Genomic DNA, 13,536 nt, shown 5'->3' on the forward strand with positions numbered 1-13,536 from the left:
GCTGCATCCCTGCTCTGTCTCTTTAACCAGCAGGCTCCCTGTCACTGTGGTCCCTCCCATTCTTTGCAGCCCTACAGTGCTGCTGGCCTGTGATGGGAGCGCACACAGCAGCAGCAGCGGCGGCGGCGGAGGAGGCACCGTCACGGCCTGAAGAAACGGGATCAATCTGGAAGGGGAAATACAACTACCATTTAGATGCCGTGGGAGGAGGAAGAAATAAACAAATCATGGGATAAGGAAACAAACTGTTTACACACACGTGGTTCCGCCGTCCTTTGAGAAACTCAGATGTGTTCGTCGCTCGCATTTTGCGCTTTTTATCCATTCTCATTGAGCGCTGCTTGTACAAAGGCGCTTGGTCCGGAACAGCAGCACCTGGGATTACAGCCATATGAATGGACAAGAGTGAATGAAGCAGCTTTCACGGACATCCCTGGCATAGTAAAGACAGACAGTGAGTAAATCGGGCAGGATTAAACCACTTTTTCCTCTTTCCTTCTTTCCTTGGGAAGCAGACCACCCGCATCACCCCCCGAAGACACACTGTCATTGTGTCAGGGATGATTTTTCTACAAGAAATATTCAAAAAGTGGCTTTTTGTGGAATGATGCACGAGAAAAATAAAGTCTGTTGCAGCTTTTTATTGATTTGTATGTCTCATACAGTCCCTGGTTTTCCTCTGACTGAACAGCCGGTTTCTCTTGTTCAGAATGGGATGTATTGTTGCGACTGCGCAACCTACGACAAGTGTCAGCAATTAGACTGTGTGAGCGGGTTACCTAAAGGCCTGTTATAAACACGGCTTTCCAGCTGGAAGGTGGCCATTGTGGATAAGAAGTCCGTGGCGAACTGGACAAAAAAAAGGTCGCACAGTGCGTACTTGACATCATCCAGCCCCCCCCGCCCCCGTGTGCGTAAACTAGGCAAATAAATTAGGCACAATATGGTGGAGCCGGTGGGATTCATCGAGGCGTGGAAAGCGCAGTTCCCGGAGTCAGAACCCCCGAAGATGGAGCTGCGGTCTGTTGAGGGAATCGAGCATGAGCTGGAGAAGTGCAAAGCATCCATTAGACGCCTGGAACAGGAGGTGAACAAGGAGCGCTTCCGCATGATCTACCTGCAGACCCTTCTGGCCAAAGAGAGAAAGAGCTACGACAAACAGCGGTGGGGCTTCAGGAAAACGCCGCTGAACGAGGGGATGGACCCTGCAGCCATACAGGGTGCAGAGTCCCAGTCCCAACAGCCCCACATGCAGGAGACTGGTGGAGTTGGAGTAGTTGCTGGAGGATATGGTAGTTCTCGTTTTCAGCCTCTTGGAGATGGAGGTTGCAGGTCCAAACCCAGGCCTCCTCCAGCCAGGAAGTCATCCTCCCACGGTGATGGCCTGGAGTCAGCTTTTGAAGTACCACAGCAAGCTGAATCGACCTCCTGTGACAACCTAGACGGCTTGTCGCCGTCCAAGCAGAGAGGCGGTGTCTCTGTGTCACCCCGCAGGCCTCTTCCACCCCCAGACAAGGAGTTGCCCTCTGACCCCAAGGACAAGATGGGGATGGGACTTGGTGTGGCAGCTCTTAGATCCAACTTTGAACGGATCAAACGGGCCAATTCTCACTCAGCAGGTGATGTAGCTAAGGGCCAGGAGAAGCTTCCGCCACCACCTCCACCACCGTTCTACACCAATATGGAATTCCACCATGAGAGAGGTTTGGTCAGGGTTAATGACCGTGATGTCTCTGATAAGATCAGCACCCTGGGCAGCCAGGCCATGCAGATGGAGCGGAAGAGATCTCTGCACTCCCTCCCAGGTAATCTGGCTACAGTGGCAGGGGAGCTCCGAGCCAGACCAGTGTATCGAGGGCGGTCCACTGAGAGCACCTGTGGCTATGATGCAGAATATGAAGATGGAGAACCCAACCAGCGTCATTCAGGAAGGGCCAATGGGGGCAAACCTCCTCCCCCTCCATGGCAGCCCTCTGAGTTCCAGGCCTACTCCAGTGTCTATGTTGGAGGGGTGAAGATGGGTGAAGGTGGAAGCGGAGATGGACGAGGGGGCGGTGGCAGTGGTGTCACAATGCGAGACCATGGAGGAGGTGACGACCACTTACTGACCTGGCCACGCCGCTCCTATTCCCCGGGTAGCTTTGAGGACATTGGTGGAGGCGGCGGTTATACACCAGATTGTAGCTCCAATGAGAACCTGACGTCCAGTGAGGAGGACTTCTCTTCTGGCCAGTCCAGTCACGTGTCACCCAGCCCCACCACAGCCTTCCGTCGTCCCTTCAGGGAGAAGAGTCGCTCACCGTCCCAGAACTCCCAGAACTCTCAGCACTCCTTCGACAGCAGCAGCCCTCCGACGCCGCAGTCCCAGAAGCGTCACCACCGGCAGCAGGGAGGCCATGTGGTCATGTCTGAGGCCACTATTGTGAGTGTTCGCAAGACTGGTCAAATCTGGCCACCTGCTGCCCATCATGACCTCATGCCCCATGGCAGAACATCACATGACAACAGTTACCATGGAGATCACCTAGGTGAGTGGTTTCTGCTGTTTTTAATCTGTGTTGTAGTGGAGGACAGGTGGGCTGATACAGAAGACACTACAGAGCCCGCCTGGCTGTGTGTGGAGGAAGGAAAAATAATGAGTGTAATATAGTCATGCTGGAATGTGTTCTTTTGCATTTTTCGACCCTTCCTCATGTGATTTGTCTTTCCTCTTATAACCACAAAGCACACAAATGTTCAAGTGATTGATTCCGTAAGCACAAATGTGTACACGCAGTGCTGTGTGTCCTTTGGATGGCCTTGCGTGGGAGACAGATGAAAGATCCACCTCTGCTTGTTCCTGGAATGTCAGTCGGGTGGGTGAACAATAAATGTGGTCAGTCTGGGTTGAAACTACAGGTCTAGCCTTTCTGAGACGTCTCCTGCGGCTCTTAGTATGGAATTCAAATCACAGGTGTCTGCCTGTTTGTCTTTGTAAAACGTTACAGTTGAAGACTCTTCCTCAAACACCCCCCCCATCAGAGCTGAACAAAAGATATCCGCTCCAAGAGCTATCTGCATTATGCTTAGCCACTAAATTGGAGCCTTTGGGCAATGTAAAAGAACAACACATACTGTAGGTGTGTGAGCCTGCAGCAGAACATCATGAACACTGGATAACTGAGCAGCCAGGCTTAACAACCGGAGTGTGAGTTTACTTTATTTGTTCAGCAATGTTTCCACTGTAGAGGCTGTGTTGCATCACAAGAAGTAAAAACCAAACACTGCTGTGGTAGTTCAAATATTTGAAATAATTTTTCATAGACTAGATTGTTGTTTACTAATGTGCGGTTAGCAGGAGCTCTGCACATTTTGGCATGTTGAGTAGTTTAGTAGTGCTTTAGCGCACACTATATTGTAACAGATTTTGGAACTGGTGCTCTGTTTGACCAGACAGGCAGCAGGGTGCTGGCATCACACACCTGCTCCACTGCCAGGATGAAGTGGAAAGGCGGGAGGAGGAATTCAGATAGATAGTGGAAGGGAGAATTAACAGCGTAAGATAGGATGATGAGGAAAGATAAAGTTTAAAGCACAGACAACTGCACACATTACTGTCATTCTCGGTCGCATTACTGTCTGCAACCCGACACTGCCGCTCATTGCCTAAATATCCTGAACAGTGAGCAGGCCTCTGTGCATCTATAATTCATTTGTTTGAATAGAACCACTGACGCAGTGGCCCTGCTGGAACCAACCAAAATGCTCCTCTAGATGGATGGTAGGATGGAAAACCTAGTGAAAGTGCAATGCATATTTTTTTAATTAGCATTACCAATAATAGCATCAATTATTAACCCTTGAAACAATTAAGATCGTGTGTCGTTAGCTGCAAAACCAGAAAGTGAATCCCCAGCTAGTGGCTAGCTAATTCTCCAGCTGCTATGTTTAGGATTATCACTGCACTGTCTGCTCTCTTTGTTTTAACATCTTTTCCACAACAATGAGCCCTGTGGGAAGTTAGGCGAGCTGGAAAAGCAGGGGCTGGAGATGGAGGATTGGGGGGGGGGGGTATAGTGATGCATTTAGCGGGATAATCTGGAATTTGTGCATAAGATGTTAAATGTTGGGTAGACACCCTGCAGAGTGGTCTTGTTTTCTAGTTGGGATTTAAGATGAGGTCAGACGGGCCTCAAGCGGAAGATAACAACAAACGTTGCATCATTGTGGTGTTTTCTTTTTGTTTCTTGCTATTCAGAATAAGATAGTAAGGGAAGAAGAGTGTTTTCAGTGGGCGGCTGATAATAATGAGGAGTGGGATGGTGTTGTGAGGAAGACTGAGGGAGGCAGAGTGCACAAGGCAGAGCTGTCGTTTCTCGCTTCATTGGTCAGGGATGCGGGGGCTGCAAAGAGGCACAGATGGGAAGAACTCTCCCGTTGTGTAACAGAAACACACAGACTGAGGCTCACACACAAAGACACACATGCTTGATGTTTACTCTCGTACCTCGAGGCTGCTTTGCCTTCAGCAGTAGGTGCACACGTATGGTGTGTGTCAGAAAAAAAGGCAAGAAACTCTTCTCTTCTCTTCTCTTCTCTTCTCTTCTCTTCTCTTCTCTTCTCTTCTCTTCTCTTCTCTTCTCTTCTCTTCTCTTCTCTTCTCTTCTCTTCTCTTCTCTTCTCTTCTCTTCTCACCAAGTGAAGGAGAAATGTTTTTGTTGTTATAGATAAGATAAAGTAACAATTTGTCTGGGTGTCCTTCATGGGGAATATTAGGGACGCCTTTGAAGTTAAAAACAAAGCTCAGTGTTTGGAGGCAAAACCTTCATCTGCCAACTTTTCATTTTTGATCTGAACTGTACAAATATGAGCACAGCAGTGTTACATGAAGTATTCATCACCATGACTCCATTTTTCATCTCTTCCTGCAATAGTGTGGAAGGATCTAAATATTGACCTAAAACTGGCAAAGGACAACAACAACAAAAAAGGTAGAGGTAATATGAGGTCTTGTTCCACTCACGGGCCTTTTAGAGAGCAAGTTCGCCACCCACTGAAAGTTTTCATGAGGTCAGTCCATCGAAGGAAGGCAGCTTTCTGTGCCTTCTGTAATAAAGTTTTGGTTTGGTGGCAGGTCTTTCCATATGTTATTTCCATGAATTCATTAGAATGGAAAGCTCTCTGAACCTGTGAATACCTGTGGGTTTGTGTGTGACGACAGAGATGCCAAAGCAGGACAAACCTGAGAGACTTTCAATGGCTGTATTGTCTGCTGACTCTAACTTCCTCAGCTGAATCTTGTCTCTGTTGCTAGGCAGGTACAACCTTTTGCTTCTCAGCCCGTCTGGTCTAAAAGGTATTTGGTATATCATTTAATTAACTTTAAATTAAATGAAGGTGACTGTGGCTTTTGCTGTGTACTATGTTTAGCCACCCAGCTAGCAGACTTGATGTTTTCCACTTATTATATGCTGCATTATAAGCATGAAACATAGTTTTTTTTCCACAAAAGTCACATATTTACAAAGGATATTTTATGTTATACACATATATACGTATATATTATATGAATTTGTCGCTCACAGTCATGTTGTGAAACATGCACTTAATTCCTAGGAAATCAAAGTTAAGCGTGTCTGCTGTGTGTGTGTGTGCATGACTATCTCAGGGTTTTTCTTGGCAAACATAAATCCTGCGAGAAGCAGGAATTCAGCGGAGACATCTAAAGATCCTCCCAGCTTAGAGAGGATCTGAGGCTGTATATGTGCAGTTCTGTTCTTTACGTCATGTGATTCAACATGTGTATGTGGAGACAGAAGATGAAAAGGAAAAGCTTGACACTACTCTGGTGTGGTACAAGCAGCTGACTGAGTTTGCTGTGGAAGTGTTACCTGTGGTTTACCTCTGCCGGCCTGCAGCACTGGTGGAGGGAAGTGTGGAAGGATAAGAGGTGGAAGTTAAGGGGAGAGGGGGGGAAAGCGGATCTGCTTTTCTTGCCAGCTGGGTGCTCGGCTCAGCCTTTCATTGAGCACCCTGTTGTGACTTATTACACAGGCAGAAAACTGCCCCTTTGTTCCTATTTCTGTGATCAGGTATGGACGTTTTGAATGATTTGCATCAGCTGAAGTAATGACAATGAAAATGCAGTCAGTTTAACTTATGCTGTGGAACATGGCATCTGATTTTTGTGTGTAGGTCTCATGGTTTTGCAGCAGAAGCCCAGCCTGGCAGCGAGGTTGCCACGGCGTTGCTGGGTTGGCAGTGGGCAGCAGGGTGGAGCAGCTCCAGCAACTCCCCAATGAATGAGAGTCAAACTGCCTGGCTCGGTTTGTGAGGCTTGAGCCGCCAGTTTCAGACCTACACTCAACCACAGACCTGTGTGTGTATAAGAGAGTTTGGGTAAAGTTGTTCTGGACATAAAGGCTAACTTTAGGGTGCAAAAGGGAACAGATCATAACTGGACACTGCAGACAGGCATGCAAATGCAAACACACATAAACACACACTCATGGCCCTCCGAAGGGTAATTACTCTTCCCTGCTCCTGTTTATTTCTTCTCTTTTTTTGTTCAGCCACAGTCTTTCCTCTGGTGAATGGCAGCACTCGTATAAAAGAAGAGAGAAAAAAAACAACAAATTAAGTTGGAAAATCCCTCACATAAATCCTGGTGACTTACTTCTGCCCTCCCTTTTGAACAGCGGCCATCTTGGCTCTGTCTCACATGGCCCGTGTTGTCGCTGTCACAGAGGTTGTCATCTGGATTGGCAGGAAGACAATGCTAGTTAGCGATCAGCGCTAACTGCTTACCACAGGCTTTTGGCCTTGTAGTTGAGGTGCTCTGTGTTCCTGTGTATCCTCGGTTAGCTGCATCGGTTATTAGTCAGAGCAGCTCTTTAAGGGACAGAGTTAATGTTGGGGGTTCGGGCGAAAGACCTGGTTATGGTTTCTGGTTGAGACCACAAGGCATCTATGAAGATTAATATTGCAAGGAGGCTCTTGAGCTGCACTTCACTTTATTTGTACATATATACTGGCGCTCCAGTCGAGGAGCCCTCCACTTATTTTACAAGTCACAGCCAATTTGCTTATCACAGGGTGCACTAAACCGGGAGTGCTCACATCTAGCATCTTGCTTCCTGATTGGGTCTCAGTAACTTCTTGAGTGCCCTGATTCATCATGTTCCTGAAGACTGATTTTGGGCTACTGTTTACATTCATTTATTCGTTGTTACATTTAAAAAGAAAAAAATGTTTGTAGTCTTCTGGTACACACGTGTTAAACTCAGAGCTCAGTCGTTTCTGGATTAGGAGGCAACAGAAACCTGTCCAGTTATGCCATCATGTAAGCCTTTAGTCTGGGAATTAAAAACTGGCTAACAATCAGAAACATTATTTTCCCCCCTCATGTAACACAGCTTGCACTGCACCACACTCATTACGGCACTAATGCACTATGTAATGTATTTTGCACTCTGGATTATATTGTGCATGTGTGTTTAACAGGAGTTTTCACATTTCACAGGATTATAATCATATGTGCTGCGGCTTCCTCCCACATTCTAATAGACGTGTTTGTTAGGTCAATTGGTCACTCTGTATTGCCCGTAGGTGTGAGTGTGAATGGTTGTTTGTCTGTGTATGTTGCCCTGTGATGGACTGCTGGGTGTACCCCGCCTCTCACCTGTAGATAGCTGGGATAGGCTCCAGCCCCCCCTGTGACCCTGCACTGCAGGACAAGGTGAGTTCAGATTATGGATGGATAATCATATGTGATTGGTAGACTTTGCACTGCAGTGTAAACATCTAATATTAGCTTTTATTTGACTTTATCAAGCATCTACTTTCTTGTTTCCCCACCTTATTTTGCCCTTTCCCCCCATCACTCCTACCTTGTGCCCTTCTTTATCTCCTCTCCAACAATGCTTCTCTCTAACAGCTGCTTCTAGTTTCCTTCGCTTGGAGCCAATTAGAGGTGCATCACCTTTCTGTCTTTGTTTCCACGGGTTTCCCACCAGGCAAAAGGGGAAAAGCGGAGAGACATCAAAGTCTCGACGCCCCCCCACCCCCAGCAGCAAGCAGTGCTCTCTTTGTAATTGACGAAGAGGGGTTTACCTGATGAATCCTTATAAAACAGCACAATCAATGCCAACTGTCAGCAGCAGGCCTTGTTACAGGAGAGTATGGACCTCAGAGCCTATTCCCACACGCCTGCTCGGCTGATGCTATTGGAATCCCCTTCTGTTTGTTTCTGTTATTAACTCTTACTTATCTTTATGTCTGTATTTTCTCCTTCAGGCTGTTCGCACTCTCCTCACACATATACTGTACACCTTCCATGTTTTCATAAAGGGGTAAATGCCCATAAATGTCCTTACAATACTGCTGTTAACACAAACCAAAAGAATCCTCTGTTTAAGTAAGCTTAAGCAAACTACATGTCAAGGACTTTATGTTTGCAAATACACCATATTGGCTTATTTCCCACATGGTGATTGCTTGTGAGTGTCCACATTTGGAAAGGTCCTTAAACACACTCTGGCCTCCAGAAGACTTTTAAAGATCAAAAATATTGGCTCATTAAAAAAAGCTTGTCATCCAGAGTGGTGACTGTATCTGTCTCCATTTTGCTAGCAGAGTACCACAGGAGACATCTCCCACAGGGACAGAAAAATGCCTCACGTTGTTTCCAAGCCGAAGAGCTGGAAAAAAAGAGAGAGAGAGAGGAAGTGCATCAGACCTTACTGGTTTTCTGTAGACGACGAAGAGCAGCAGACATCTTCCTGTTGTGACGTGTGCCAGACGGGGCTCACGCTGTAAACGTCCGTAATATTATCTGTGTGGTATCACCAGGGATGAGTTTATAAAATATAATTAGTCAGTTTTCTTTGGATGAAAGCATATTTTTTACATCTGCCTCAAGACAAAAGTGCTGCTGACTGTGCAGTGGCTCCACTGATTTTGAGGGAGAACAGGCACTTGTTAAATGCGAATGGAAGTTTGATTTCCATTATGTTTCTCAGACTCTGCCTCTTCATTGTCTTATTTGTTGGGCTGCTGCTTGCAGAGGGAATGGATAACTGTAGGCTCCTGGGGAAGATCAGATTTCATATTGCGATCTCTCTCCCTCCCCTCCCTCCACCTCTTCCCTGAATGCCCTTCGGTAACATCCCTCCTTCTGTGAAATCTCTTTTATGTCACTTAATATCCCTTTCTCAATCCCCCTGACCATCTCTCTCTCTCTCTCTCTCTCCCTCTCTCTCTCTCTCTTTCATTCACTGCCTCCCCCTCTCACTCAGTGCTGTTCAGCCTGGAGCGCACTACACACTATAAAGGCTGATTTTAAGCCCAATTTGGCCAAAACAACTGCTTTTAAGTTTGTGGAGTGACAGCAGATGTCTGCTCCGGTCGTCCGGGTTTTCATTCGTTTCCTCAGTTCAGAAACCGTCATGATGATATAAAACTCTGGTTAAATCTGAATGTGATCCTGGGCAGGTTAACAGAAATATGAATGGGAAAGCACTTATCTGCAAAAATCTGTCACTAAATGTGCAGTCTTTTGTAAGCTTTTTGTCTGCAGCTGCATTCTGCGTTCTGTCTCTTTACTCCAGTCCATTGTTAGTCTTCTTTTCTTCTCACAGGCAACAGCATCCAAGCCAGCAGCTCTCAGGCTCTCTGACTCTCCTCCTACACGGTAGCAAAATAGAGATGAGAAATCCAACTCCAGTTTTTCCAGCTCGACCTGTGCCACTTAACAAAGCACTTAAAATTTTCAATGTCTCAGAGGTTCAAAAATGACTTGACAACCCCTCTGGATAGCTTCGCCTCGGAGCAATTTTCTGGTTAGGCCTGGAATCTGTAAGTCTTCAATAGAAACCTTGTGCAAATATAAAGCACATTTATGGATGGACATAAAGCAGACATATAAAGCACATTTGGAAACAGCCTCTTGTTTAGGTTTTTACTTTGAGTCATAATATAATTTAAAGAAGTTAGTTACATAAAAGTTTGCTCCTGTAGAGGTCATGAATGAAATGATAATCTGCCACCGACTGTTACTTTATATTTGGACATTTAACATGGACATCTGATATGTATTTGCAGCTTGCCTCAGGTGGCCAGTTGAGGAACTGCAGTTTTTGGAGCCTTTCATTTTTCAGCCCCTGAAGTTGCCTCCTGTTTGTGACACACAGCCTCAGTGACAGAGTTGTATATGGATTTAGAAGAGAGTATGAAGTGGTTCCACATGTGCTGCTTTGTTGTGGCAATCAGAGCTTCTTCTGTAGTGTCCATTCCCAAAGCTTTTTATTTACATTTTCATCTCTCTCTCTCTCTCTCTCTCTGTCTGTCTGTCTGTCTGTCTGTCCCTGTCTCACTGTCTTTGTCAACTGTTGGTTGTTTCTTCTCTGTGTTTCTTTTTTGTCTCTCTCCGGTTGCTCCAGTTTTACATATCATCCTGTGTCATTGTCACTCATTTGGCCCACTTTATAGACCTATAAATGGCAGGGCGCACTCAAGGCAATGTGCCTGTTATTGGCTCGGAGTGACAACTCAAGAAGTGTTTTCTCTGTTGTGCATCTGTAAGGAGGCCTTACAGTAGCTCTCTTTGCCAAGTTTGTACTGCATTTGTGTGTGTGTGTTTGGGTGCGCTGCCTGACAGCATACATTAAACTTTTGATCGTAGCAGTGAGCTGGCATTTCCCCAATGTAAACATTTCCAATTACCACTCTGTGCTTTACATGAGTCTCTGTTGTACATCACTTCTCGTGCTCGGGCTTCCCCACTTGAACAAAATGCAGATACAGAAATTCAGAAACAAACTTAGCGTCTCGTACAGTTGGAGAGACGCATACCCTCTAATTGACTGTTGCATGTTGATAAAAGGGTGCGTTCGCTCGCGTGCATTCACCGCTCATCCTCTCTTTCCTCATCATTTTCTTTGTCATCCATTATTGATGCTGGAGCCCAAAACTAATAACTCAGTATCATCACACAGGGTGTCCTATTACTCATTCCCGTCCTACTAGTCAGCCTACTATGTCTGCATATCCTCCTAAAAACAAATATGCAGTGTAATGTCTGCACACTTACCCCAATCTAATATTGACAGAGTCATAAAATTGTAGAAACGTAGACTTCCTCAAAAAAGGCTTGTTAAAGTTGCATCATCCGATCTTACAACTGTTACATATGTAGTTGCAACTAATTGTTTTGGTTATTGATTACTTAGCTTAGTGGATAAGTCGTGTCTAAATGTCCATCTATGAGTTAAGGTCAAAAGTTTCACTACAGGAAATCTACAGGATTTCCAGTACTTTACCTCTTTGAACAGCATACATGTAGTAGACTCAGTGTTAGGTCTTAGCTCTCCTTACAAGCAGCATCTAGTAGCAGCAGATGACGCAGCAGTGTAAACAAGTCTATGTTAGGCGAGCCTATAGGCTCAGTCACATGGCTCAGACTGTCAGAAGAAATTTAGGTTAGTCACCAATCATGTGAAACGGAGGCGGAGAGCTTGAAGAAGTCTGTTCTACATCGACACAGATGGCCTTTTAAAAATATTTATTGTGCTTTCATTTTTATTATTTGGGTCTCTGTTTTGAATGAGGTGACGTGGTGTCAGGATGAACGACTGACATAACACTGCCTCCGCCTCCACCTCTCCCCCTCTCTCTCTCTCCGCAGTGGATTGGATGATTGCCAGAGGACAAGGTGTCTCAAGGAATCCCTGTGTCACCAGAGAACTCTTGGCTAGCACGCACACTCACACAAAGATAAACACACCACAGAAATCCTCACACCCTGTTCTATTTACTCTACACACACAGCCTCCTGCGTGTCTCCTACGTCTCCTCTCATGTGTTAGTGGCCGTAGAGTGATGCCACTCCCTGCTGTTGATGTGTGGGCACAAATATGTTCTTGTATTTATTGCGTGTGTATGTGTGCTTTTGGCAATTTGCCTTGAGAGTGACTTAAAAACAGAAAGTGATCTATATGAGGATGTGTGGTGCCCACAGTCTGCTCTCCAGGCCAGAGGAAAGTGGAATAATTTTATTACTGCTGCACCACGCTGAGAGATATTCATAACTCTATTGATTATTTAAGTGAATCCCGAAGGCGCCCATCAGAAGACGGCGTTGAATCTTTCAGCAGATGATGTCTGAATGTCTGAATGTGTGGCCGGTGGCAACTGTGACTGTCTTTTTAGTGTGATAAGCTTCACACCCTGAAGAAATTGTTAAAAGGCGCCACCCAACAACTACTGATAATCAGCACAACAGTGAACTACAACGAACGCTCGGCCGTCTTTACTCTGTCTTATGATGAGTGAAGGTTTCCAGAAACAGATGGCTTCACATCATGACCCACATCGTGGAAACTTCCAGTGTTTTACACTGACACAATCAGCTGTAACAAATTATATTATCCTGCCAAGGTAGTGATAGATTCAGTCACATGCGGACAAACAGAGATTCACCTCTGGCAGACACATTGTGGCATCTCACTCCACGGCCTCTGTCGCTTCGGATGTGTTTGTGAAAGTGTGTGTCTTTCGACCTGAGTGTTTCAAAGCCCAAAAGCAGCATGCCCTGAATGAATCCATAAATAACTCCTATTTGCTGTGTGAAAACAGGAGACTTGTGACTAATAATTGTATAATTATCACTCTCAGCTGCCACTTATGGCTTCGCTGTCACCTTGGTGACGCACTGTACAGTACAGAACACACTGTGTGTGTGAGCACGGTGTAATGAGGGATGTAAATGTCAAATCAAGTAAATTGTTGTTGTTCTAAAGCAAACAGGCTGGCGGCTAATACATGAGAACATTTTAGGAGAGAAGGAAACAAATAAGCCTTCTCCTGGTCTGCAGTATGTGTGCGTACATCAGAGGAAAAGGTTCTTGTTAGCTCTGATTAGCATCCAGTCGATACTGTTTGCCCTGCTGTCAATTGGCCTGTCGGTCTGCCTGGTAATAGGCCGGTCACAGAAAAGCAGAAGTAGTGCATTGACTGCAGGGTCAATAAGACTGAGATCAAGAAAGATGTGTGTGTGTGTGTGTTTGTAGTTCTTCAGTGTCAGACTAAAAACTAACCCCGATTGAGAAAACCTCTTCGTGTAAGAAGGACGTGGAGTACAGTGATTCTCTGTCACCAATTCAGGAATAAATCTAAAGTGTTTCCAGAAATACTGCAGGAGAATTACAAATGTCCCTCTGCTGCCGGCTGGAGTGTTGATCTTACTAAATCTCCATCTGTGTGTGTGTGTGTGTGTGCTAAAGATGATTTGCTGGAGAAATCTTCACAGGGCGTCTGAGAAATCCACTGTGATATTAAAAAAATACCCTCAAGCATATAGTATATTTTAAAAATAATTGCAGTGTAGATTATGTTTTAAATCATCCTCATGTACAGGCAGTCATACAAAGGACGATTTAAAATGCACAACCCTGCAACAGACAATAACTGACATTTCTCTGCCTCCTGCCGAGATGCTTTCCTGTATTTATTCTTTATATTTCTCTCTTCTGCAGTGCTTTAAAATTCATGTCCCAGTTG

General features: G+C 45.5%; 1 protein-coding gene across 1 annotated transcript in view; it reads left to right on the forward strand.

The window, feature by feature from the left end:
* The first annotated feature begins 103 nt into the window (after positions 1-103).
* Positions 104-13,536, forward strand: part of LOC114443940 (breakpoint cluster region protein-like) — a 55,028-nt gene continuing 41,595 nt past the window's right edge. Inside the window, exon 1 of the mRNA XM_028418324.1 lies at positions 104-2,528. Within this exon, the coding sequence (XP_028274125.1) occupies positions 944-2,528 (1,585 nt within the window). The 5' untranslated portion in view covers positions 104-943. The remainder of the gene's footprint in view (positions 2,529-13,536) is intronic.

This window comes from Parambassis ranga, chromosome 12 (genome assembly GCF_900634625.1).
Source record: "Parambassis ranga chromosome 12, fParRan2.1, whole genome shotgun sequence".
Taxonomy (NCBI): Eukaryota; Metazoa; Chordata; class Actinopteri; family Ambassidae; genus Parambassis; species Parambassis ranga.